Source organism: Photinus pyralis, unplaced genomic scaffold (genome assembly GCF_008802855.1).
Source record: "Photinus pyralis isolate 1611_PpyrPB1 unplaced genomic scaffold, Ppyr1.3 Ppyr1.4_LG6, whole genome shotgun sequence".
In the NCBI taxonomy this organism is placed as follows: Eukaryota; Metazoa; Arthropoda; class Insecta; order Coleoptera; family Lampyridae; genus Photinus; species Photinus pyralis.
Window position 1 is genome coordinate 41058610 of NW_022170663.1, and position 26058 is coordinate 41084667.

Sequence of the window (26058 nt, forward strand, 5' to 3'; positions counted from 1 at the left end):
GATTTCAGGCCTTGTGGCTAGAGTACCTATTCCAACCACAAATTATTCTATTATACAGTGCATCCAGTTAAAACCTTTGCAGGATGGTAAAGTTTTGGTTTACCTCGATGATTAGTAAAGACTGCGAGATGGCTGCTTTCAAAATTTCAAACGACAAGTACCGTTGGCGTATATCGAAACAACGCTGGCGAAATTTAAATAAATGTGAATTTTTTAAAATGCGAACATACGATTTTGTATGCAATTTAATTTCCCTACTATGTTCGATTTTTAAAGAAACGAGCAACTTCCGTAAATCACTGTATATGTCGTAGTCTTTTAGTGAAACCCGTAATTTCACGAAAAGCCCAGTCAATTAAGTTAAACGCTGACGATTTGACATGTGGGGTAGTTTCCTTCCCCTTCTAGATCGATAAGGAATACCATGCTTAGCCTTAGAAAGTACCTATATTGTGTCACAGCTACACTAAATGACTATTGACAAGGCGTTTCATGAAATGACGAGTAAAAAATAAAAGGACAGAACGTTGCATTAAAAGGGCACGAGACGGAAATAGATCAAAACGAAGTTATAAGAGTGGGGGCGAAAAGCGTTGACATCGTCTCTTCTGTTTTATGATAACTCAAGTCGACATAACTGACCAGCGCAAAGGAAGTAATATGATGGCGACTTCCGTGCTATGCTATATCCTTGTACAAAATTTCTAAATTAATTAAATGAGGGCTGATGATTTGAATGAGCAAGATTTAATATAGTCTATTATATTACGAGTCAATAATGATAGCTATTATTCTCGAGGAAGATTAACGAACTGAGTCGCTTCAGCGGCGAGGGAGTAAAATTATGATGCTATTTGTTTGCTACCTATATAAGCAAATTGAATAATGTTAAATCTAAGAAAAGTTTTTAACACCAACACTTCAGAAGTACATTTTAAGAGCAAAAATAAAACACGAATTTCTCTCTCGCTAAGCGCAACGTGTCGACTCTACCTTCAAAAGAGAGGGAACCGAAAAATAGGTACCGGTTCTTTGGTGCTAATAATAACGGTACCGCGGTATCTGTTCCGGTTATCATAACTTCTTAAATAATGGTTCCGGTTCTAAGTCAGAAGTCTATAAATGCATTCGGTTCTGGTTCCAACCCCTAGAGGGAATCCGTCTTTAAATTACACATCTAACAAGCAAACAATTGCATTAATGTATATTTGTTGCATATGCAATCAGCTTGTTGCCAATTAATTAATTAATTCATTTTTATACTGATTTGTATCTTGAACTTCAATTGATTACCTATTCGCAAGCGCACACTAAAGAGTCTCCGCTTAGCGGTCAACTTTAGAACTATCTGTTTGAGGATAAAAATGGACGTTGTAATAAACGTGAATACACAAAAATAACAAAAAGTAATCATTATTGCTCAGTTCCTCAGTGTAGAAATGATTATGCGTGTAGTGTCTCAATGCACGGATTCCCCAAAAATGCTCTGAGTAGGAAAAAATGGAAAATTCTTTTAGGAATAGACAAACCCATAAATACAATGAAAGTTTGTAGTGGTAACTTTACAAAAGAGGATTATATTTTACCAGGTAACCGCAGTAATTTGATGATGTGCTTCTTTATGAATTTTACTTTTTTTAGACGTTGCACATAAACGTAAATGTTTAAAGAAGACTGCCTGTCCTAGCAGAAATTTACCTCAAATACGGCATCAATCGGCAGTTAATCATGAAACTAAGGCAAAACGTGAAGACCGCTACGTCCGTCGACAACAACTGTTAGAAAAAGCTGTGCGTTTGGAAGCAGCCGACACGCTTCTTTTATTAGCAAACACCGAGGCAAACACGCAAACTAAAGAAGAAAAGCCGGTTAATGAAATGTGTTGTGAGACTGAAAGTTCTTTGAATGTGTTGTATAAGGACGTTTCTGTTCAAGTAAATACGTATTTAGATCAGATCAGCGTGAGTTTAGCATTGCAGACATTATCAACAATGACTACAGAATTAAATTCTGCACAGGAATTTCCAATGTGACGTTGTTCAACGTAATCGTAATCGCAAATACTTAAGTGTACAGTTTGCAACAAGTAATAGGAACTATACCTTCTGTGTTCGCAAGAGGATTTTGTTGACTTTAATGAAAATTAAATGTTATTTTATGTGGATGGTCTGTTAATTTCGAGGTCTGCAAGCACAGTGCTACAATCGCATCATTTTGTTTACCACAAACCACATATTATGTGTTTAGCTTCTAACACTGCCTTGCCTTCCTTCAAAGGTCGAATGCCAACACCCACATACGTTAATAAGTCACTAATACTGATAATGTGCATATTTCGAAAACGAAAGGTTTGTAAAATACAACTGATCTCTTATGTGATCCATACACAAATGAATCAGCTGTCCTCAAACAAGCGGCCATACTTATAAAGCACAGCGCCCTCTCTTGATGTGTGCTATTGCGAATTACCTCAAAAAGTTGTAGAGCTCATTACCTATACCCTAGTCACCACTCTTTTTTGTCACGGTACGGCATAAGAGACACATTTACAGAAAAGTGAACCATAACCTCTCTTTACAAAACTTAAAAACAAAAATGCTATTAAAGTTGAAACAAGATTAGCATTTGTATTGTAAATGTAATAGTTTTGAATTATGGTATCTATAAAATGTAAACGTTGTCGCAATAGCATATTAGGCAACGGGGAATGTGCAACACTTATTAATGCACATGGCGTGAAAGGTTCAAATGAACCACAGTCTTGTAGCAGTATATTGGAAGAGAATCTCTTTTACATTGATGAGGAACAGTTACCTGACTGGATACACTCCATAGTTGTCGATGCACATTGGTCAAAAGGCAAACTAAACTGTCCACATTGTAAGGCCAGGATAGGTTCCTTTGACTTTGTCTCAGGAGTTAAATGCGCTTGTGATGAATATATTTTACCTCCGGTGCATATTATTAACAGTAAAGTAGACATAATACGACTGTAATGGAAAAAATATATTTATATAAACACACTGGTATCTCCTATATACATACTGTCCTACACCGTAAATATAAAAATATAAAATTAGGTAAATTGTATATTTTTGGTTATTATATTGAGATTATTTTGATATGCCATGCATTATGCTACAAATGCAATAATGGCACAGTTTGATTCAGTACTGTTTCATTAAAATGTAAACTAAATCAGCAATTTGGTGTTTAAGGTAAGGCACTAAATACCTACGTGCCCATGAGTTGCTTCGCCTCCAACAGTCTCATTGTTGCTTACAACCGTCCTTTGCCTTCTTCTTGGTTTTCTTTTCTAAAGACGAAGTGCGACGCTGTCCCTGAATCGGCATGTAGGGAGGAATGGGACTGTCGTCTTCTTCCGGTAGATCTGGAGGGGGCAGCAGCATGCCGGGACTACTGCTCGACGTGCTCGTGGTAACCGTGCTCGATGAGGTATCGTAATAAGGCACCAAGTGTTGACTTCGACGATTGTACGTGGGATCGATGGCCATCGCAATGTTCGTATGTTGCGCCGACGATTGAAGGTGCGCTTGCACCTCAGAGTACCTCGTCTTGTTCGGATAGTTTAACGATTTTAAATCCAGCTGAGTGGGTCTCGCAGGTGAGGATTGTTGACTGTTATCCGGGGGGTTGTCGGGGCAGTTTAAAATTTTCGTGTCGCGCTGAAAGCTTTTTTGTGGCGAATAATTTTGTTTTAAGTTGTGATCGAGTTTGTGCGAGACCAAGTCGGCTGGAAAGCTGTAATTTAAGTCGTCGTCGACTGGTAGGGAATCGGTACGAGTGTGAATCATATTTACATTCTGAGGTGGTTGTAGTAAATCGGCGGGATGGGAATAGGAATCGTCGGGCATAATTTGATGCGCATCTTGGACCTGGGCTTGTTTTTTCGCAAGCGCCTTTTGTTTGGCACGTTCTCTCGCACGTTTCGCTTTTTGACGTTCCCGTTCTTGTAACAATTTTGCTAATTCTTTGTCTTGAGCTTCAATCGCCAGCATACGATCGCGGTTGAGTTGTGACTGTTCGCTATTGTTCTCTTGTTCTTGTAATTCACGGGCTAATTGCTCGTCCTTCAACTGCTGCCTTTCACGTTCACTAATTTCTTCTAATGGTAAACCTAGCTCGGCAATTTCGATGCGATCAAGCTGATTAATCAGATCTGCGGGTTTGTACGGTTCAATGTAAAGATAATTATCGCCTACAGCACCATGTTCGGCATCTGTGCATGGCTCTGAGTAATTGCTATTATCCGGCAGTGGCATTGGTAACGCTTGACGACGACTCTTTTCAGGCCTTTGTGGTGATGACAAATGGTCAGAGTTTCGTTGATGGGACTGATGTGGGGGGGTGTCCACTCTGGAAATACGCGTACGTTTTATTAAAGAAATCGTAGAAATAAATACAAATGCTTTTGTAACAGGTATCTACTGCTTCATAATGAAAAAGAACAGAACTAATATGCGAGAGAATGAAGCGCGTTAAGATAAGAAACAAGCGCACACACAGATACGAATCAAAACGCGACAGTGTTGCCGGTTCTAAAAACCGCTCTGACGGAGCATGAGGCACATTATACCTTCACATGTGTAAACAAGTACAAATTATGCACAACTCATGTGCAGATACTAATAAAGCGCATTTTTTTAAACACGCCTACGAAATTTCTTCCATAAATAAGAAACTTGGCACTGCACATCCTACACAAAACCAAATTTGGAAAATGGCACTACATTTGCTTTTATTCCAAGTGACTATGTATCAAATTTTATTTAAATGCCCAATGGTTATATTTCTTCCAAACGTCCCAATCGCCCTTTGTAGGTACTTTCCTTTGACAATTCACTCTTAAGATATAAGGAATTATAACCGATCACGACAAGGGATCGAGGAGGAAGACTATGGTTAGTATAAATTAATTCCTTTTGTTGAGACCTTTCATTAGAGTACCATGAAGGATAAAACTAGTTCCACTCCCCCCCCCCCCCCCCCCCACTTCACACAGTACTTTGATAAGAGGACAAAAAGAAGGGCAGCAGTTTGTAGAAAACTGTGCCTTTCGTTGAGACCTTTAATTAGAATACAATGAGAGATAAAATTCATTTTTAACCCCCTCCCCCCATCCCTCAGGCCCCGTCGCTCACTGATCTCGAAAAAGAGTCGCACGGGAAAATTATAGTTTGTACAAACCAATTTATTTCGATGAGACGTTTCATTAGAATACCATGAAGCGTAGAGCATGTCCCCCCCCCCCCCCCCATTTCCTACAGTTTAATTTGGCACCACTAAAGGCATTCGTATGCAAAATCTGAGACCAATTGGTTGTCGTCTGTAAAAGTTATGCACGTTTTACTTTCAAAAACAGCATCTCAGGAAATAATTCTTGGGGGGGCTTTTAGACAGCGAAATTTGATAGCCGTCTGGCACACCTTAAAGGTATAGGCTACCTACTGCAAAAAATTCCAGGACTCTAGGACCATTATTCCCCTAGAAGTAGGTAGTTCAAAACAGTAGAAGTGGGTCCGGGACGGGCGGACAAACCGCAAACAATAGCACATTTTTTTTAATTCTTAAAAAATGCGCTAAAAACAGAGTTTACGCTTGGTTTTCGTTGGGTCCGTTTCAAAGTTTTTAATCCAGCGAGTACATAACTAAAAATTGGGTGGGAGAGGATTCTTTGCCAAATTTTCGAAACAAAACTAGTGTGTTGAGCGCGTAAAATTTCATTTTCAATTAGAGGTTCTAGACGAAGCCGTATAATCGAAGTGTAAGAAGGAATCGTCAGTCGCTTAATTAAGTATATTTTATTGCGAAAATTGAAGTTAATCGGCGAATTCCAAGGGAAAACTGCGCCGCCATTTTGACGAAATTATTGTCGTGCGCGCTTTTTAAATTCATTGTGAATTGCCATTACAAGCAAAACCAATAATACTAAGTGACGTATTTATGCAAAAGTGGAACTTCGTCGGGTAGCGACTGATTTATGTTTAACCGTAAACACAGTGCGAATACGTCACATTCTTGCCACGTGCGCGAACACTTTTGTTTTGTTACATTATTGGAGCAGGGTGATCGCCTTTAAATAAATTGTTACCATAAGAGTTGTGGTTACAGCACGTTTCATTGCGCTACAGTTATAAGGGTAATTTTGACATTTCCCTATTGTGGAACAATGTCTAATTATTACAGTGAATAAACAAATTTCGAGAAACCGGAAGTTCGGTTTGTTCCTGATTTGAGTAGTCTACAATCTTTCAAAACCAGGTGATACAATAGATCCGATTGTATAGCACAAGACGTTCCACAATCCAATTTTTTGATTTTCGGCTACCTTTCAAGAGAAGAAAATCAGCTGTCAATTGAAGAAAATAGGAGTCGATCGTTTTGGGGATTTTGTATAAAAAAAAATTTTATGTCAATTTAACATTCCTGAAGAGGTCGACCCACCTATTCCGTGAACAAATTTGTATATTTTTATGAGTGACAAGCGAACCGACACAAAAGATTTTGAAAAAAATCACATTCCATATCCCAAAAATATGGTTTAGTATTTTATTGGTCAAGCGTATGCAAATATTTATGAATATCCGCAATATGGCCATTGGTGGATATTATGGAGGTATAGGTATCCGTAAAATTGAGAGATTAACAAAGCTAGAATTGTGTACCATTTTCGACACTTTTATAGGGTCTCCGTAATTGTTACTGCTATCAAAATAGTATATTAAGATACAAGTGTATAATCAAGTCTTTAAAGCACGCGCAACGAGTTTAAGGGCACGACGCAAAGCGGAGTGCCTTTAACGTTGCAAGTGCTTTAAAGACAATTATACACGTGTATCTTATAGTATTTTTTATTATACCTGCAGTATAATTTAAAAATAGGAAATACAATGAAGTCATATTGACGTTATACTCGAATACATGTCTAATTAAGTGGACTGGGTGTTCGTAATTTCACGATTGCCATGGAAATGTCACTTGACGTTTGCTTATAAAAATCATCGCCTTTGTGAATTAAACGATTTCCGTTGAAAAAGATAATACACCGTCCATTAAATCGTTGTAAAATCTAAACAAACGTTGGTAGGTGTAAAATCCAACTCCAGCAAAGCCTATTATAAAGAATATGAAAAGTTGTTTCCATGGATGAATAGGAAGTTACTTACGAATACAGTCTTAAATGCATCCATAATGCTGGCATATATGAAGGAAATGTCAAAGGTATTTAAATCTTCTATATTTTGGTGCATTCATTCAAAACTTTAAAGCAATGCTGCGATTAAAAAGTGGAACAGATTTGGAAGCATACCCTAAATTACGCGCGTTTGTGAAAGCTTCAACCAAAGGATAGGTACAAAAGCCAAAGAAATGTTCTGCATTTACAGAAAGCGACCTAAGAGGATTTTTTATTTCATCCAGATGACAGTTTCAAAAGTCATACTTGAAGTATCGTTACTTAGCAACTTTAAAGCACGTGTGTTTTAAAGGTCCTTTTTCGCACGCATTTGAGTGTTTAAAACGGAGATTGTGATTCAGGTATAATAAAAAAGTAATAGAGGGTGCTCTTTTTGGGTCACACTTAAAATGGTAAAATTTTCGCTCGCTTAAGAGATATGAACAAAAATCGAAAAATTGTTAATTTCTTTTCTTAGTTACAAATTACAAAAGTTTCTTTAAAATGCCGTTTTTTTTTTCAAAAATATAACACGCCAAAGATGGTATTAAAAAAAGATTGCACTGATTAGAGCTTTAAAAAAATTCTAAGTGATTAAAAAAATACAAAAGAATTTTCAGATTTTTGAATTTTTTGAATCAATATTGAATTTTTATATTTTTTTAAAAAAAGAATACGGTATCTTTTTAGATTAAAACATAATAAATAATGAATTCCTTTCGTTGAGACATTTCATAAGAGTAGCATGAAGGATAAAACCAGTTACGCCCCCCCCCTCCCATTTTGATAAGGGGTAAGAAAGAAGGCCGGTAGATCCTTTTGTCGAGACCCTGAGCTAGAACACTATGAAATCAACCAATTTCTCCCCCAACAATGTTTTCTGATTTTTTCTTGGGAGTGCCATCTCACTATCTTTTGTTTGTGTAATACATAACCCATCGAGGGGTCTGGGGGGTTAGGAATACCCAGGATGTACATTAGGAATCTATTTCTTTTTCTAGGGGGGGGGGTATCCCTGGGAGAGAATTTAATTTGTTTAAGAAAACGCGTTAAATATTAAATATGATAAACCTTCTTAGTTCTTAGACCTTGACTGTTTTCATTATGATTGGTTATATTTGAACCTGTTAACTCAAATAACCAATCCCATTCGACCATTTTCCATCCACTTAAAATAGAAAAATTCCCTTCATTACTTAAGTTATATATACAATGGGTAACGTAACTCTCATGAACCGTTAAATTCTGAGATTACATATACCAGGTGACCCAATAAGACTGTTCTTCGGCCATATCTCGAGAACCGTTCGTCATATGACTTAGGAGTAAAAAATTATTGGGTAAATCGGTTATGAAGATGATGAATCGCTGGAAAATGTTTTGAAGTTCTAAAAATGACCACCAGAGGGCGTAACTGCCATCTTAAATTTTAAAATTGCATTTTCTTTAAATTTCGCATAATTACCTAAACATTCTTTTTTCACATTTTTAAAGAGAACCAGTTTATCTATCATTTTCGTAAAAACAAAAACTCAGTTATTTCACAAACAAAGATAGCGTGGGGCATTCCATTGTTTTTGCAATCACCTGCTTTAACTTCTTAACCACCGATTTTTTAAAAATTTGGTATGGTTGAAAAGAGCATTCCTTGGGCAATGAAAATCAACCAAAATATAGTTAATTTAGTTGAATCCTCCTCCGCCAGGGGGCTAGTTTTGACACTATGACCCAAAATCCTAAAAAAATCAAATGGAATGATATGACTTTTTCTCGCTTTTTCTTCATGAAAAAGTAGCCAAATAACATTCAAAATCTCCTTCCTACCTCAAATATTACGAAAATGAGAATGATTAATTAATTGATTAATAAAAATGCTTAAACTGTATCTTATTTGACGTATTTCTGGTATTTGTTTGGAAAATGACCCTACACTTTTAGGTAAGCCTTGGAAAATTGAACAAATGAAACATGATGCATTATAAAATAATAACAGCCATAATTTGCACATTATTCTGCTGTGTTTACATTAAAGAAAGTGCAGTTTTTTGAATTTGTAATCTTTTGCTGGCGATATATTTTGAGTATTTTCAAAATGCGACCATCGCTGCATCTTCTATTTGCGTTATCCGAATCGTCCACGAACCATCGCCGCCAGCTTATTAAATGCTTCTTGGTTAGAAATAGACATTTTAGAAAAGATTAAAAATTCAAAAAACTGCACTTTCTAAATGTAAACACAACAGAATAATTTACAAACTACGACTGTTATTATTTTATAATGCATTGTGTTTCATTTGTTTAATTTTCCAAGACCTACCTAAAAGTGTAGGGTCATTTTCCAAACAATCTTTCGGGCCATCGACAAATATCAGAAATACGTTTTTATTAATTAATTAATTAATCTAATTTTCCCAATATTTGAGGTTAGGAACGAGATTTTGAAAAACGGTTTTCACTGGCCTCTTTGGGTCTTATTTGGTATCATTCCATTTGATTTTTTTAGGATTTTGGATTATAGTGTCAAAACTAGCCCCCTGGCGGAGAAAGATTCAACTAAATTAATTATATTTTGGTTGATTCTTGTTGCCCAAGGAATGCTCTTTTACTCTCTGGTTACTTTTATACCAAATTTGTTACAATTGGTCAAACGGTTAAGAAGTTAAAGCAGGTTATTACAAAAACAATTGAACGCCCCACACCATCTTTATTTTTGAATTAACTGAGTTTTTGTTTTTATGAAAATGATAGATAAACTGGTTCTTTTTAAAAATGTTTAAGAATGTTTAGTTTATTATGCGAAATTGAAAGAAAATGCAATTTTAAAATTCAAGATGGCAGTTACGCCCTCTGTTGGTCATTTTTAGAACTTGAAAATATTTTCCAGCGATCCTTCATTACCGATTTACCTAATAATTTTTTTACCCCCAAGCCAAACGACAAACGGTTCCCAAGATATGGCCGAGGAACAGACTTATTGGGTCAGCCGGTACATAGACATATCCAAAAGTGTAGGTAAAACCATCGATTCCTTCAACCTGTTATAATATGCTTTCTGAAAAACACTCCGTGAAATACAAAAGAAAAATTCACTGTTTTTGGCATTATAAATACACTTCCTGGGTAAAAAGGTTACCTGAACAAATTTGAGAATACTGAAAACAAATCAGAAAAGAAAACAAAAAGAAATCGTGATTTCCTCAAGATCAAAGAAAGCCAAAGAGCATCACAAGTGATTTCAGTGAGATTAAAAAAATCGCTTTAAAAAGACCTGTGATTTCTGGAAATACCTGTACGTTTTCGATGCAGTGGTTATCTCCTCAGACTGGTGAATGCGTGAGGTGGGTGAACGGCTCACATCCAACAGCTGACGAACGAACATGTCATCGTGAGATTCAAGCACACGCCTTCGTGACCGTTCCTCCCTTTCCAAATTATCGGCTAACTTCTGTGCGTACATCGTGTCTATCTCTTCCTGTTCGGCGAGCATTTGATGATAAACAGCCGCAGCCTGTTCGGCAAGCTGTTGCTCGCGTAACTGCTCATCTAACGCGTGTGGGAAATCCTCGCGTACAAGTGCATTCCGAAAGCGATTACCTTGCAGGTGCTCGTTTATCTCTTGACTTTGTAAGTGATGGGCCAGGGCACCGTCTTCTCTTACCACCCATTCTCTGCACATTTCGTTAACTCGACCGGTTCTCGGAAAATATTCGTGTTCCTCGGGCTGTGCATTTGCCATTTTTTGTAAATGAAAATTTGGAAAGTGTGTCACATTTAGACGGCAAGATGATTATTCGAGCATGAAAAATAGAAAAAGAGGTCACCGATCACAAAAATTGTTAATTTGAAAACGTTCTCTGTACATTCACCTAAATGGTATTTTTATATATAAAACAAATATGAAAAAGTTTAAAAAAAGAGATAGCGCGATACATATCCTTTTGACCGAACAGAGACGATAGTATAATATTATTGTTTGGGAGATTTTAGAGAGCATTGCCAACTACAAATATAAAATATTTTACCTTTATTGTATACAGAGTGTTGATGAATAGATTGTAGCAATCCTTTCAGAACATTATCACACTGTTGTGACCCATTGTTTCTGCAGAAGGTTGCTTAATTATAAAACGTTATTTGGTTATTTATTTTATGTTGAACCGCTAGATAGCATTTATGTCATTGCCTACAGTGACTATAGATACAGTGTGGTCAAATGCTCATAACCGCCATTTTTTCCACATTTATCATTGAGTTTATGGCAGAAATCCATATATATTGCTTATTTTATAAACTAATGGTACGAATTTAGGCAAATGTTGCACTGAAGCTTTCTTGTAGAGAATTTTATTGCCTTTAATATCATGCCATTTGATTAAATACGGAGGAAACAACAAAATCAATTAAAAATTATTTTATGTACATACCAAATCAGTTACATTAGAAAAAGTTGCTTACACATGAGACAACCTAATTTCAATTAGTATAATTTGCGTACGTATACGAAAATACTAACGAAAACAGGAAATGTAAAATATATCATTAAAAAAAGTAAAAACACACTTGCATCTATCAGTTTAAATTTCACTATGGTTACTATGATACTTTTACAATTTTTCCAGGTTTCTTTCTAGCCACTCTACTTGGGATTATTTTTCCATGCGCAGGTCCTGGTACCGCTCCTCTATTTACTATTGTATTATTGTAACTCTGGGCTCACCACCAGATTGTATCATTTGTTGTAACACAGTAGGGATCAATTAATGCATACCAATTAACAGTAATCGTGTTTACAAATCTAAAAAGGATAAAAAAGGCATCAGAGTTATAGATGTATTGATGAACACGAAACATAAACAGGCATTTTATAAACAAATACACATTACTGCATTACGACAGCGCACATGATAAACTGAAAAAGTGAAGTCTTCTATATTGCAAATTATACTGCTCTACCATAGAACAACAAACTTAGAATGGAAACTCTAATGTAATGTAAAAATGACGCGCCATCTCGTGTATGTTCTCAGCAGCTTTTGCGTGAATGGCGCCAAATTTAAATATTAAAATGTAAGCTACGTTCGCATTATACTGCATTTCTCCGGATCTGTAACAATAACATTGGATTTGACTAGCTGAAACCTAAAAGGTAAATGAATCCAGCCAGTGAAGTCCAATTTTGTTTGATAGGGATCCAGATAAATTCAGTTTAATGCCGATGCACAGCAGTCAGGGGCTTCAAAGGGTACAGACCACTTGTTTTATAAGTAACAACTCCAATTAATCCAACCAAGGAGTTATATTTAATTTAATATGGATATACAAGATACAAGATCAACTTCATGGAACTCTGCTTTATGATACTCTCAAGATTGTTCTAAAAACAAAATATGTAGCAATTTATTACAATTCAATTAGTGTTACCTGCTAAAGATAATAATGTGCGAACTGCCACACGCTTTAAACCTCTTCGTGTTCCAGGTTCTAAAGCGCAACCAGAAAAATGACGTTCACAAACCAAAAACTTTTGTGTAAATTTCTTCCACATTATATTCTAAACCAATTCCATAAAAACTTCGGGCTCCATTTTTGTGATACGTCTTCACAATTTGTCACACAACATTTACGTTCTCGATTTGTATATGCATAATTCATTGTAATAATGAATAGTAATTATACTTAAAGCACAATAAGCCGTCAATCAAAATTCAAAATTCAACTGTCATAATGGCGACACGTACTAAAGTCACTAGATTGAAGTAACTTTAACACGCACGCTAACTATGCGCCATCTATTGAATGTTCTCCAAACTAATTCCATTTGTACTCAGTTGTTCCCGTTTACGTTTCCCTTCTAAGTTTTTTGTTCTGGGTGCTCTACCTAAGTTTGTTAGTAAAAGTCAGCTTTACTGTCAAATTTCTATTAGTTTTATATCTGCAGTGCTATTTATTAAACAGTAGACATAGGGATTTACGTGTATTGTTTGTCCCTATGTCTACTTCTAAATGACAATATCTTCCGAAGGGCGCCTAATTTTATGCAACTTCCTAAAACAAATACAGATCTGGCTGTCATAATTAATTTGAATATTGTTTTTTGCGCATGCGCCCTCAACACATCAACAATTTTTAGAAACTTTATACGGATTTATACTGTCTCATAATCACAAACGGCACATTTAAAATCCTTGGAAACGTTATGTTTTAAAAGATGTTGTTTGAAGCTGCTTTTATAATTTGTCTCATAATCACAATGAGCACATTTCAAATCCTTAGCAACTTTATGTTTTAAAATGTGTTTTTTAAGATCGGATTTATAATTTGTCTCATAACCACAATCAGCGCATTTAAACTTCTTAGAAAATATATGCGTTAAAAGATGTCGTGTCAAGTTGCATTTAAGATTTGTCCCATATTCACAATCGGCACACTTAAAATCTGTAGAAACTTTATGTTTTAAAACATGTTGTTGGAGGTAGCGTTTAACATTTGTCTCATAATCACAATTAGTACATTTAAAATCCTTCGAAACTTGATGGGTTAAAATATGCTGTTGGAAGAGTTGTTTATCATTTGTCCCATAATCACAAGTATTACATTTGAAAATAGTAGAAACTTCATGGTTTAAAAGATGAGATTTGAAGTTGTATTTAACATTTGTCCTATAATCACAAGTAACACACTTAAAGTCAGTGGAACCTTCATGTTTTAAAAAATGTTTTTTTAGGAGATGTTTATAATTAGTGCCAAAATCACAAGTAGTACATTTAAATTTCTTAGAAGCTTTATGTTTTAAAAGATGTTGTTTGAAGTTGTATTTATTATTTGTCTCATAATCACAAGTAGCACACTTAAACTCAGTAGAACCTTTATGTTTTAAAATGTTTTTTGAAGAGGTTTTTATAATTAGTGCCATAATCACAAGTAGTACATTTAAAATCCTTAGAAACTTTATGTTTTAAAAGATGAGATTTGAAGTTGTATTTAACATTTGTCCTATAATCACAAGTAGCACACTTAAAGTCAGTGGGACCTTCATGTTTTAAAACATGTTTTTTTAGGAGATGTTTATAATTAGTGCCAAAATCACAAGTAGCACATTTAAATTTCTTAGAAGCTTCATGTTTTAAAAGATGAGATTTGAAGTTGTATTTATTATTTGTCTCATAATCACAAGTAGCACACTTAAACTTAGTAGAACCTTTATGTTTTAAAATATGTTTTTTGAAGAGGTTTTTATAATTAGTGCCATAATCACAAGTAGTACATTTAAAATCCTTAGAAGCTTTATGCTTTAAAAGATGAGATTTGAAGTTGTATTTATCATTTGTCTCATAATCACAAGTAGCACATTTAAAATCATTAGAAAGTTTATGTTTTAAAAGATGTTGCTTGAAGATGTATTTATTATTTGTCCCATAATTACAATCAGCACATTTAAAATCCTTCAAAACTTTATGGATTAAAAGATGTCGTTTGAAGAAGTATTTATCATTTGTCCCATAATCACAATTAACACATTTAAAATCCTTCACTTCTTTATGGGTTAGAAGATGTCGTTTGAAGAGGTATTTATCATTGGTCCCATAAACACAATCAGGACATTTAAAATCCTTCGAAACCTCGTTCGAAACTTTATGGGTTAAAAAATGCTGTTTGACGAAGTGTTTATTATTTGTCCCATCATCATTATAAGTAGCACCTCTATGTATTAAAAGATGTCGTTTGAAAAGTTGCTTATAATTTGTGTCATAATCACAAGTAGCACATTTAAAATCCTTAAAAACTTTATGTTTTAAAAGATGTTGTTTGAGGAGGTGTTTATTATTTGTTCCATAATCACAAGTAGCACATTTAAAATCCTTGGAAACTTTATGTTTTAAAAGATGTTGTTTGAAGAGTGGTTTATAGTGTGTGCTATAATCACAAGTAGCACATTTAAAATCCTTAGAAACTTTATGTTTTAAAAGATGTTGTTTGAGGAGGTGTTTATTATTTGTCCCATAATCACAAGTACCACATTTAAAATCCTTAGAAACTTTATGTGTTGAAAGATGTTGCTTCAAGTTGCTTTTATAGTTTGTCGCATAATCACAATCAGCACATTTAAACTTTTTAGATACTGTTTTGCATTGCGTTAAACGGTGACGTTGAAAGTCATAGTGTTGCTCTACTTCTTCATTATAAACTGATGTTGAACATGGTGTACTAATGGCAACTTCGTCCTTTATTGTCACCAAAACTTCGTTGCTTACTGAAATGTGTCCCTGAAGAATGGAATTGATTTCTTCTTCTTGTTTCGGTTCGATTTTAATAAGTAGTGTGTCATTATCTCCTTCCATACCTAACAATAATGTTATAAATAAATGTGTTAAAAAAATATTTTGCTATTAAACAATACAGAGTGAGATCCCAGAGCCATCAGAGGTTACTTACTTTCCGAGTAACAAAATTTGTTAAAGGGTAGTGTTAGTATGCACAGGGACATTGCCCTTCATCACAATTGGCAGTGATGTCATGTTTAGTTTAATCCTGAACACCATGCATGCGTTTGGTCAGTTGCAAAAATTTACATGCATAGCGCATAATAACGCGTTGTCACTTTTTGCTTTGCCATTCCAAGCAGTACTTTTTAGTTTCCGATTTTTTTATAATCTTCTGATCCCCTATCCCAAATTGTTTTTCTCTTTTCTACTGCACAAACTACAGTACTATCTATAAGTACTTGTGTTTTGCCACCTTTTTTTTAAATGACACAAATGGTGGAATGCTGTTATTCCATAGCCAACTGTTCGAAGGCACACATATGAAACCCTCACTTAATTCAATGGCTGGAATGTGTTCTGATCACAGGGGCTAGACCGATGCCCCTGCTTAGGTATTTGATCGGTCGACTGATGGTACGCGTGAAAAAGTAAACTTAAACAATGGCCCGTCTCATCGGGACCAATCAGGCGTTTATGAAATGGTCCTAAAGATATTCAAATGATATTAAAAACAGTATGTGTAACATTTAGTAGTGCTCGGATCTTGGACCAATACAAACTTTATTATCCTTCCAATGGTAATTAAAATGAATGAAAATCTAATGCTCGGTGAAAAGTACATACTTACCAGTAGTAAACATAATAAAACACTTTCATTTATAAAAAAACTGGACACGATTCTCAACCACTGATCTAAATAAAATGCAGCGTTGCCAAGAATGCTAATATCATATGGAGACTGGATGCGCTTTCTTTCGGCTACTTCCGCGAAAGCGCGAACATGAATTCAAAATCGTGGTTCGTATAATTACGTTTACCTGAAACCGTCAAGAAAATCTAAATTTCAGGGCTATTTTGACATTAGAAAGTTAATCTTTACCTGACTAGTACTGTAATATTTTTGCCTGACTCCCATTACAGTCCTAGTACATGCAAAATAACAATTAGATCATTGAATAAGTTATTCAATCAACGATTGGATATTTATAATGCAGACTATGTGGATATTTTTAAATATTAATACACCTACACAAAGGATAATGGTCTTTTAATTACTAACAATTAATGGAATATGTGTGGAAGTAATTATTCCTTTAGTTTTGCGCCAGTCATTAAAAGGTTTGTACGCCTTTTCGTATCTCTTTCTTGATTTTGTGGGGAGCGAATATTGCACTACTGCTTTTGTACCTAGTTATAAAGACTGTATAGTTGAAAAGTACAAAGCATAAACTGCAAACTGCATTAAAAATGACTATGATTGAAATCTCTATGGAAACAATTAAATAAAGTGACTTTAACATGCGTGATTAGGTATCAAAATTTCACACATATGAATAATTTAATTTGGAAAAGTTATCTACATGTTGCGGTTTCAGGTAAAATTTTATACATAATACGTCATGAAAGGGAGTCCACCTGACTTGGAGGCATTAAAGAGATACTCGGACGCTGCGCGTCCTCGTACTTTTCAATAAGCCTCCGCGTCATGTAAACGACCACTTTCATGACTTATTATGTAAATAACTATTACCGAAAGAACAGGAAGAACGCGCGAATTTAAGAGTTCAAATTTGCATTCGAATTACGTATTTGTGTTGGGATTATGAAAATAATTTAAATACAAGTAAAAGTACTTGCACGATTATGCTCCTCTTTAATTACAAATATTGACTAACCTAACATTTGAGTAAAAATATCCTTACATTTATAGGTTAGGAATTCGTGATCAAAAAACTTTTTTGTTCATTGCTGATTGTTCAAGATTTTAGCAATCATGATTCATGTGTAAACCTACCTTTATGGTCTGTGGTTGTGTGTTATGAACGCGCCCATTGTTATAACAAAATAAGGTTTGAATAAACAAAGAAAATAAAAATAATTATTGGTGGCGTGGTGAAACTCTTTATTCAACAAATTCTGTTACTGTGTTACTCAGAAAGTAAGTACTGTCTGGTTGCTCGCTTTTTATTGTTTAATACAGTCGGCTCTAGCTAGTTGTGTGTTTTCAATCTTTAATCCCTCTGGGAATCCTGTCTAAATCTAAAAAATTACCAAACAGAATCCAGTTTAGTTTACGTCTACATCTCGAAGTTTTCTCAACAGACCTCTGTAAGTTGGAACCATGGCTACAGGTTGCAACATGTCTGTGAATCATACCCGGTGTAGCATCTGTTTACTATCACAGTTACCTCTGTAAGTCGAATTTAATCAAGAAAGAGCTGTATAATTCGAACTATGCCCAAGTACCTTGAATAAAATATTTAGTCGTGTGAATTTCAAGTGAATTAGAGTGTATTGTACCAAAATAGACTTTTGATAACCCCAAAACTGATTTTTAACACATTTACAAGTAACTGGCGATCAAAAATGAGTTGCTGTCTAGTCACCTTTGAAAGTTCAAGTTAAGTACGGTTTCCCATGTAAACAAAAATTGCAAAGGTCACTCGCAGCAACTCATTTTTGATCGCATATCGCATACATTATTGTTATTAGGTATGGATGGAGATGACGCACTACATATTAAAATTGAACCAAAACAAGAAGAAGAAATCCATTCTTTTCTTCAGAGACACATTTCAGTAAACAACGAAGTATTGGTGACAATAAAGGACGAAGTTATCATTAGTGGCATTAGTACACCATGTTCTACATCTCTTTCTAATGAAGAAGTACAGCAACATTCTGACTTGCAATGTCACTTTTTGACTCTATGCAAAACAGGGTCTAAAGAGTTTAAATGTGGGAATTGTGATTATGAGACAAGTGATAAACGCAACCTCAAAGGACATCTTTTAAAACATAAAGTTTCTAAGGATTTTAAATGTGCTGATTGTGGTTATGGGACAAACAATAAACGCTACATCAAACGTCATTTTTTAAATCATAAAGTTTCAAAAGATTTTAAATGCGGTGTTTGTAATTATGGGACAAATTATAAAGGCAACTTTAAACAACATCTTTTAAAACATAAAGTTTCTAAGGATTTTAAATGTGCTAATTGTGATTATCAGACGAATGTTAAATGCAACTTCAAACGACATCTTTTAAATCATAAAGTTTTGAAAGATTTTAAATGTGGTGATTGTAATTATAAAGGCAACTTACAAAAACATCTTTTAACACATAAAAAGGATTTTAAATGTGATGAATGTGATTATGAGACAAACGAGAGATATAAGTTTAGACAACACCGTTTAAAACACAAAATTTCTAAAGATTTTAAATGTGCCCATTGTGATTACGGGACAAATGATAAGAGCAACTTCAAACAACATCTTTTAAAACATAAAATTTCGAAGGATCTTAAATGTGCTACTTGTGATTATGGAACCAATAATAAACAGCTCCTCAAACGACATCTTTTAATACACAAAGTTTTGAAGGATCTTAAATGTGCTAATTGTAATTATGAGACAAATGATAAAATCAACTTCAAACTACATCTTTTAAAACATAAAGTGTCTATGGATTTTAAATGTGCCGATTGTGATTATGGAACAAATTATAAAAGCAGCTTCAAGCAACATATCTTAAAACATAGAGTTTCAAAGGATTTTAAATGTCCGGATTGTGATTATGAGACAAATTATAAAAGCAACTTCAAGCAACATCTTTTAACACATAAAGTTTCTAACGATTTTAAATGTACTACTTGTGGGTATGGGACAAATAATAAACACTACTTCAAACAACATCTTTTAAAACATAAAGTTTGTAAAGGATTTTAAATGTGCTGCTTGGGATTATACAGTGAATTCATTGGGATTATATGACAATTTATAAATCCTATAATAAAATAGTCGGTAGTAAGATTGGTTGCATATCTTAAGGGGCATTTGAAATGTATATTTTAGAATTGACCGTAGGGAGTTTTATATGCAAGCGATTTGTATGTCCAGAGTAAAAATTTACGCGCTGTATAAAAATGTGCTTTACACTTGAAGAAAGAGCGTGTGGTACAAGTAGAAATGCTACCTGCACATTTACTTAAAAGTATTACTTAGAAGTACGAGAACAAAAGAGACAGAGTAAGGATCTCAGTAAGGATAACATTTTGAAATCTTACAGGTCGAGCAGCTGGCAAGAAACGACTAGAAACCATAAGGGAATGAAAAAAAGATTTTTGTACAGATTTTATTTGAAAAATGTAATCACTTATTCAATGTCGTTAATTCTTCCCCACCTTAATCTCGATTTAGTGATTTCCGTTTTCAGCCACGAAGGATAATAACCCTCAAAAACAACCGCATTCGGATACGGTAACGGTTTTGGAGGGGGCTTGAACGGATGCACATGTTTCAATTTGCGCATCAAAAATTCTTTATTAATCTGCTTCGGATCCCTATACTTATCCATGTATATATTAAAAGGCTTTCGTTTCGGAAACCATTCCTGAGGTCTTATGTACGGTTTAGGAAAATCATATTCGAAGACAGGTTCTCGCATATCTGCAACTTATTGTTAGCCTATTCGTACTGATCGCCGCACTTACTTAAACATTTGTGATAGAAGTCAGTAAGAGTGCTGTCCCAGTCGGATTGGAAAAAGGCCAAACCTGCCGGTGTTAAAATATCCTGACGATCTCTATAAAAGGTAAAGGTGTTGAAAGTCCGGTCCTTTAGATTGTAACTGTAACGAAGTACTGAGGAGAAAATCGTTCAAACCTATAATACCAACCAACCATGGCGAAGATTTTTTCAATGATGAGTAGTCAACATGTCCCTCCTGTTTATACAATATAAAAATATACCTATGAAGACCAGTCCCTCGCGGGGGAAACGGTTGTAAGTAGTCCATAATTATATCACCGTTTCCAATATTACTTCCTGGAATATTACCTCTGCAACACGTACAAATGAGTAGTGTTAGTCACTCAACATTAAAAAGAAGTTATTAATAGTCACTAAAATAGTTGTAACATTATTTTTTACTATTCTTGAAATGAATACTGTTTATAATATAATCATTTACGAACTCTGTAAGTTTAGAGTCTTTTGTAATTTGGGCAAACTGATTTAATTCACTTTCACAAACAGCATAATTTACACATGAGTCCTCTTACAATGGCCCATTATTAAATTGCTTCCATTATTCTGTACGTATGTACTCAAATTAGCCACAACCAAATTACTCTTGAATAATACCTGCGTAGCTCAGAAGAGCTTACGTTAGAAGCTCTAACTTTGGCTACAAGGGTCCTGGGTTCGAATCCCAGGTAAGGCATGGCTGTTTGTGATTGTATAGTGGGTTGAGTGGGAAGAGTAGCAAATTGCTAACACTCCGCCCACTATAAAATAAAGGCAATAAAATAAAATAAATAAAATAAAAATAAATATTGAAGTACAATTCCGCCTTATTGCGCCCCTGTAATATATTACCATTTAACTTTGTTTATAATAGGTGGCGTGGCAATGCATTATTCCATTGTTAATGTTATGCGTTTATGCATGGATGCAGACGAGTTCATTGTACTGAACGTTTTGGTAGCATTTCCAATTATACTTTAATGAGAAAACTCGGTGTTACGTTATTTTCGCCTGAATGACATTCTATAGGTTATGGGCCCAGTCTCGTTAACTGTAGTTTTGGTGAATTAGTCGTGATAGAGTTGTATTAAAGTGGAAAATTAAAACGTGTGTCCTACATTCGCGTGTGTTGAAAATGGCGTCTCAGAACATTATGCCCATCGGCATTAAACCCTTCGATGGACAGGGATATTCAAATTGGGAGTTCAGAATGAGGCTGCTATTAGAACATCACGGGGTTCTTGATACCTTAAACAACGAAGCACCTACCGATGTGGAAGAACGTGCGAAGTTCGTTAAGCAGGATATAAAGGCACGAAACCTGATTGTAAATTGTTTAGCCGACAACGTTCTCGAGATGATCAAAGCTAAGACCACAGCTAAAGAGATCGTAGACACTCTGAACCGTACGTATCTCAAGACCGGTGTGGCTTCTCAAGTGCAACTACAGAGGAAGCTGCGGAACATGAAGTTTAGTGGAACCGACTCACTGAGTAATTACATTGTGGAATTTGAAAAAACAGTGACTGAGCTAAGAAATGCAGGGGGAAAAATGGACAACTTGGAAGTCATTTCACAACTGCTAGCGTCAATCACAAAGCCACAATATCAAAGTGTTGTCACAGCCATCGACATACTGTTCTCGCAAGAAAACTGCAAAGTAACTCTTGACTTTGTAAAAAGTAAGTTGCTGAGCGAAGAGCTGAAATTCAAGCAGATCGAGGGAGAGTCAGCCGAAGGTAGTTCGAGCAGTTTCATGAGTCACAGCGGCAAGAAAAAGAAATTTCCTTCAAGTGTAGGAAGTTAGCGACGAACTATGCGCAGCGACGATGACGTCATAACCCATTATGCATATAAACAAAGCGGACATTTACTAGATCATTAATTACGCAAAAAGTATTGTAAACCATAACCTGAGGTAAACAATTTTAGATTCTACATTAAATAAACTATTTAATTTCCAATTTTTATAAAAATATCTCTAAAGATAAAAAAGTTACGAAGCATTTTATTTTTGCTATACGTTTACTTAGACAAAGTGATGATCGTCGACGTAATATTTCGCAAAAAGTATTGTAAACCATAAACTACGGTAAACAATTTTAGATTCTACATTAAATAAACTATTTCATTTCCAATTTTTATAAAAATATCTCTAAAGATAAAAAAGTTACGAAGCATTTTATTTTTGCTATACGTTTACTTAGACAAAGTGATCATCGTCGACGTAATATTTCGCAAAAAGTATTGTAAACCATAAACTGCGGTAAACAATTTTAGATTCTACATTAAATAAACTATTTAATTTCCAATTTTTATAAAAATATGTCTAAAGATAAAAAAGTTACGAAGCATTCTATGCGGTCTAACGTTTCTTGCTATACGTTTACTTAGACAAAGTGATGCTCTTACGCAAAAAGCATTGTTAACTATAAGCTGCAGTAAACAATTTTGAATTTTACATACATAAACTGTTTAATTATAATTTTTAAATATTTCAAAAGTTCTACGTCGAATTCTCGTTGTCCTTCCAAACTATTAGTAAACCCATGCTGATTTTCAAATCAACAGCAGAGTATGATAATAATCCGAAAGTCACTGCATGCAAGTAAACGTAGGTATAGCAAGAAACGTTAGACCGCACAGAATGCTTCGTAACTTTTTTATCTTTAGACATATTTTTATAAAAATTGGAAATGAAATAGTTTATTTAATGTAGAATCTAAAATTGTTTACCGCAGTTTATGGTTTACAATACTTTTTGCGAAATATTACGTCGACGATCATCACTTTGTCTAAGTAAACGTATAGTAAAAATAAAATGCTTCGTAACTTTTTTATCTTTAGAGATATTTTTATAAAAATTGGAAATGAAATAGTTTATTTAATGTAGAATCTAAAATTGTTTACCGCAGTTTATGGTTTACAATACTTTTTGCGAAATATTACGTCGACGATCATCACTTTGTCTAAGTAAACGTATAGCAAAAATAAAATGCTTCGTAACTTTTTTATCTTTAGAGATATTTTTATAAAAATTGGAAATTAAATAGTTTATTTAATGTAGAATCTAAAATTGTTTACCTCAGGTTATGGTTTACAATACTTTTTGCGTAATTAATGATCTAGTAACTGTCCGCTTTGTTTATATGCATAATGGGTTATGACGTCATCGTCGCTGCGCATAGTTCGTCGCTAACTTCCTACACTTATATATTGACTATCATTTTACGTGGTTGTCCAATGACAATGTAAAAGGGCAAGTTCCGTTGGTAAATAAATCCTAAAGCGAATCAAAAAAAGCGGTAGAGCATCTCGTTGTGACCCTACGGCGTCATTGGATTTGACCCATTTTCAATATATAGGCTTGCTAAGACCTGGTATAGCTTAACTGTGCAAAATTTGAACCCAGTCGGTCCAAGCGATTGGCAGTTATCGTGGTCACTTACACCATCGACTCCCCCTGTAAACCTTGCATCGCTTTGCTCTGTCGCTTAGTAAGTAAATGGGCTTTCTAATTTGGTGACATATGTAATCAACTTATTACAAAAAACGACACAACAGTAAAGGCCTGTTCATGAATAAACAGGGTTAAGTTACATAGTGAGTTAGACACTTAAATCAGTTAGTTTTCATACACGAAGCAACAAACTTTTTACCCCAACACTGTCTAATTTTTAAGATATTTAAAAAAATGTTTAACTTCAGACACTGGTATACCATTGAAAACTGGATTTCAACATCCGATTAAATACAATATTGGTTTGCACATGCACTGATAAAAAGATACCTACCTACAGTTAAAATTACTCGGAGTTATTAGAATTACCGTATTAAAGGATACATGGAATTATTGTAAAACTAGTGAATACCTACCTACCTACCTACCTACCTAATTTCGAGTAGGTAGGTATCTATAGCCGTATACATTTTTGTAAGTGAGCTCCAGCTCCTCTAAGGTATGTCCATGGTTAATAAACCACTCATTGTTACCTATTTGCCAATTTATCAAATACCTGTTAGTTACCTATATTTTCTGTCTTTAAAACGATTATTCGCAACTACCCCCTTATTGTAGAAACTGCAAGTCAGAACGATAAAGAAACGAGAAAAATTGGTAGAAACTCGAAATCATACAGTGTGTAAAATTAAGCATGTCAATAAAAATTGAGTTTGCAAATAAAATGAAGGTTTAGTTTGAGTACTGGTTTGAGTTGAGTGTCACGCTCCCAAAAGCCTTAAAATGGACATTTCTTTTTTAATCGATACAATTCTTAGACCTTCCGCATATAGATTTTATGGGGAAAGTCTAAGAATTTTATTGTTGTAATTCGCCCCCATTTTGAGATATCTCCCAACATTATGGATATATGGATTATAATTTCGTCTTCAATTTTTTCTTGAGCAATTAAAACACATAAGAGGGAGGATACAATTGAAAGGTTTACCTAGATACTTCTTTCGGATCATGCAATGTTGCAACCGTTTTTTTACAAAATTCCTACCACAAAATGGCGCAAACTTAAACGGAGATGCGAAAAAATTTCTGCCCCGCTGAGCTTGGGTATAGGTATCTATCTTTGACAATCAAAATTACGCAACCAAACGGTTGTTGAAAATTAAAAAAAATTGTGCATATAACTTTTTGTTTCAAATATAGGTAGGTATATAACAGTTTTGTTCTCAAATGTGTACCCACTAAATATCATGAAAATGTGACCATTTCGTGGTGGAAATTAACTGTAATTTTCTTTTCTAATTGAAAATTGGAAAAAAAATGATTATGGACTGGTTATTTTCACGTTGAAAAACTCCCAGATAGGTACTAAGTTTAATCGACATCGAAATTTTTTTCGCTTCCCCATTTAGGAGCATCTTGGGTTAGGAATTTGGAAACCATTTTTTAATATAAAAAAAGGCATAGCTAGAGAAATCTGCAAGTTCCATTGTTGCTGTTCCTATTGAGAAAAATTTAAAGAACAAACTCAAATTTGGAGACATTAGAACGTAGTACATGAGACTCGTCGTTTATTCCAAAAAATGATTATTTTATTCCCCTCCACCAATGAATGCTTTGTTGGCGTATAGTAAGTTGTTACACCCTGTGTACATTGCATGCTATTTGTCATAATTGGAACAGTTAGGATGTAATAAAAAACGAAAAAGAAAGTAAGTAACGCATACAGGCTATTCTATTACTATACATTTTTATTCACATATTATTTAGAGGGATGAATTTTTTTAGTTTTTAAATGGGCACATAGAGAAATAGGGAGTAGATCGTTATACCTATTTGAAGTAGGTATATTTTCGCTATGGTGAATGTAGAGAATTTAATTAGCGCTAATCTCATATGATGAAATAATACACAGGGTGTTTCATATAAAAAAGTCGCTTTTTTGTTACAATTTTTTGATTACAGATTTGGATTGAGTAGAAAAAACTACACAATTTTGATAATTTTACCGTCTTTCTAACTCTTAGAAAAGTTGGTAATAGTGCCGACTTTGAAACAGACTTTACCTATATACAAAGCGCGCGTCCAGTGGCGGCGTGAAATCTAGTTTAATAGGTATAGGTATATTAATTAATCCGAATGTTTCCAATACCTACAACGAACCCAAATATGTTTTAGCTACCCTACTACTTTATTTTTATTTTATATTCTTATACAGGCTGTTTCACGCAAACCGTTACCTAGAAGTTTTTAGATTCTCATTGATACATATTAAATCTGAACATTCGCATACCGACATAGTTTTACAGGATCTATCGAAAGAAAATATTATCATAGTTGTTTCACTTCCGGTTGTACCGGGTGTGGATAGAACCTTATTTTAAAAGACCACCCTGT

At 34.6% G+C, this 26058-nt stretch overlaps 3 protein-coding genes and 2 long non-coding RNA genes across 5 annotated transcripts; 1 reads left to right on the top strand and 4 right to left on the bottom strand.

Annotated features, from left to right (window-relative positions):
• Positions 1-1292: 1292 nt before the first annotated feature.
• Positions 1293-2162, top strand: LOC116173748. Its single transcript, XM_031491423.1, has 2 exons — positions 1293-1589; positions 1642-2162. The coding sequence occupies exons 1-2, from the start codon at positions 1463-1465 to the stop codon at positions 2031-2033; spliced, it is 519 nt and encodes a 172-aa protein (XP_031347283.1). The 5' UTR covers positions 1293-1462; the 3' UTR covers positions 2034-2162.
• An 829-nt stretch (positions 2163-2991) lies between these two features.
• LOC116173747 (interaptin) lies at positions 2992-11090 on the bottom strand. Its single transcript, XM_031491422.1, has 2 exons — positions 10483-11090; positions 2992-4377 (listed from the first exon to the last, which is right to left on the bottom strand). The coding sequence occupies exons 1-2, from the start codon at positions 10929-10931 to the stop codon at positions 3270-3272; spliced, it is 1557 nt and encodes a 518-aa protein (XP_031347282.1). The 5' UTR covers positions 10932-11090; the 3' UTR covers positions 2992-3269.
• A 1386-nt stretch (positions 11091-12476) lies between these two features.
• On the bottom strand, positions 12477-12654 carry LOC116172939. The gene is made up of 2 exons (XR_004145808.1): positions 12617-12654; positions 12477-12569 (listed from the first exon to the last, which is right to left on the bottom strand). It is a non-coding gene; the product is annotated as an uncharacterized LOC116172939 (long non-coding RNA).
• A 4917-nt stretch (positions 12655-17571) lies between these two features.
• On the bottom strand, positions 17572-18055 carry LOC116174720. Its single transcript, XR_004146152.1, has 3 exons — positions 17980-18055; positions 17784-17925; positions 17572-17718 (listed from the first exon to the last, which is right to left on the bottom strand). It is a non-coding gene; the product is annotated as an uncharacterized LOC116174720 (long non-coding RNA).
• Positions 18056-19788: 1733 nt separating this feature from the next.
• LOC116174719 (39S ribosomal protein L38, mitochondrial-like) lies at positions 19789-20608 on the bottom strand. Its single transcript, XM_031492691.1, has 3 exons — positions 20360-20608; positions 20171-20307; positions 19789-20126 (listed from the first exon to the last, which is right to left on the bottom strand). The coding sequence occupies exons 1-3, from the start codon at positions 20473-20475 to the stop codon at positions 19834-19836; spliced, it is 546 nt and encodes a 181-aa protein (XP_031348551.1). The 5' UTR covers positions 20476-20608; the 3' UTR covers positions 19789-19833.
• Between the last annotated feature and the right edge of the window lie 5450 nt (positions 20609-26058).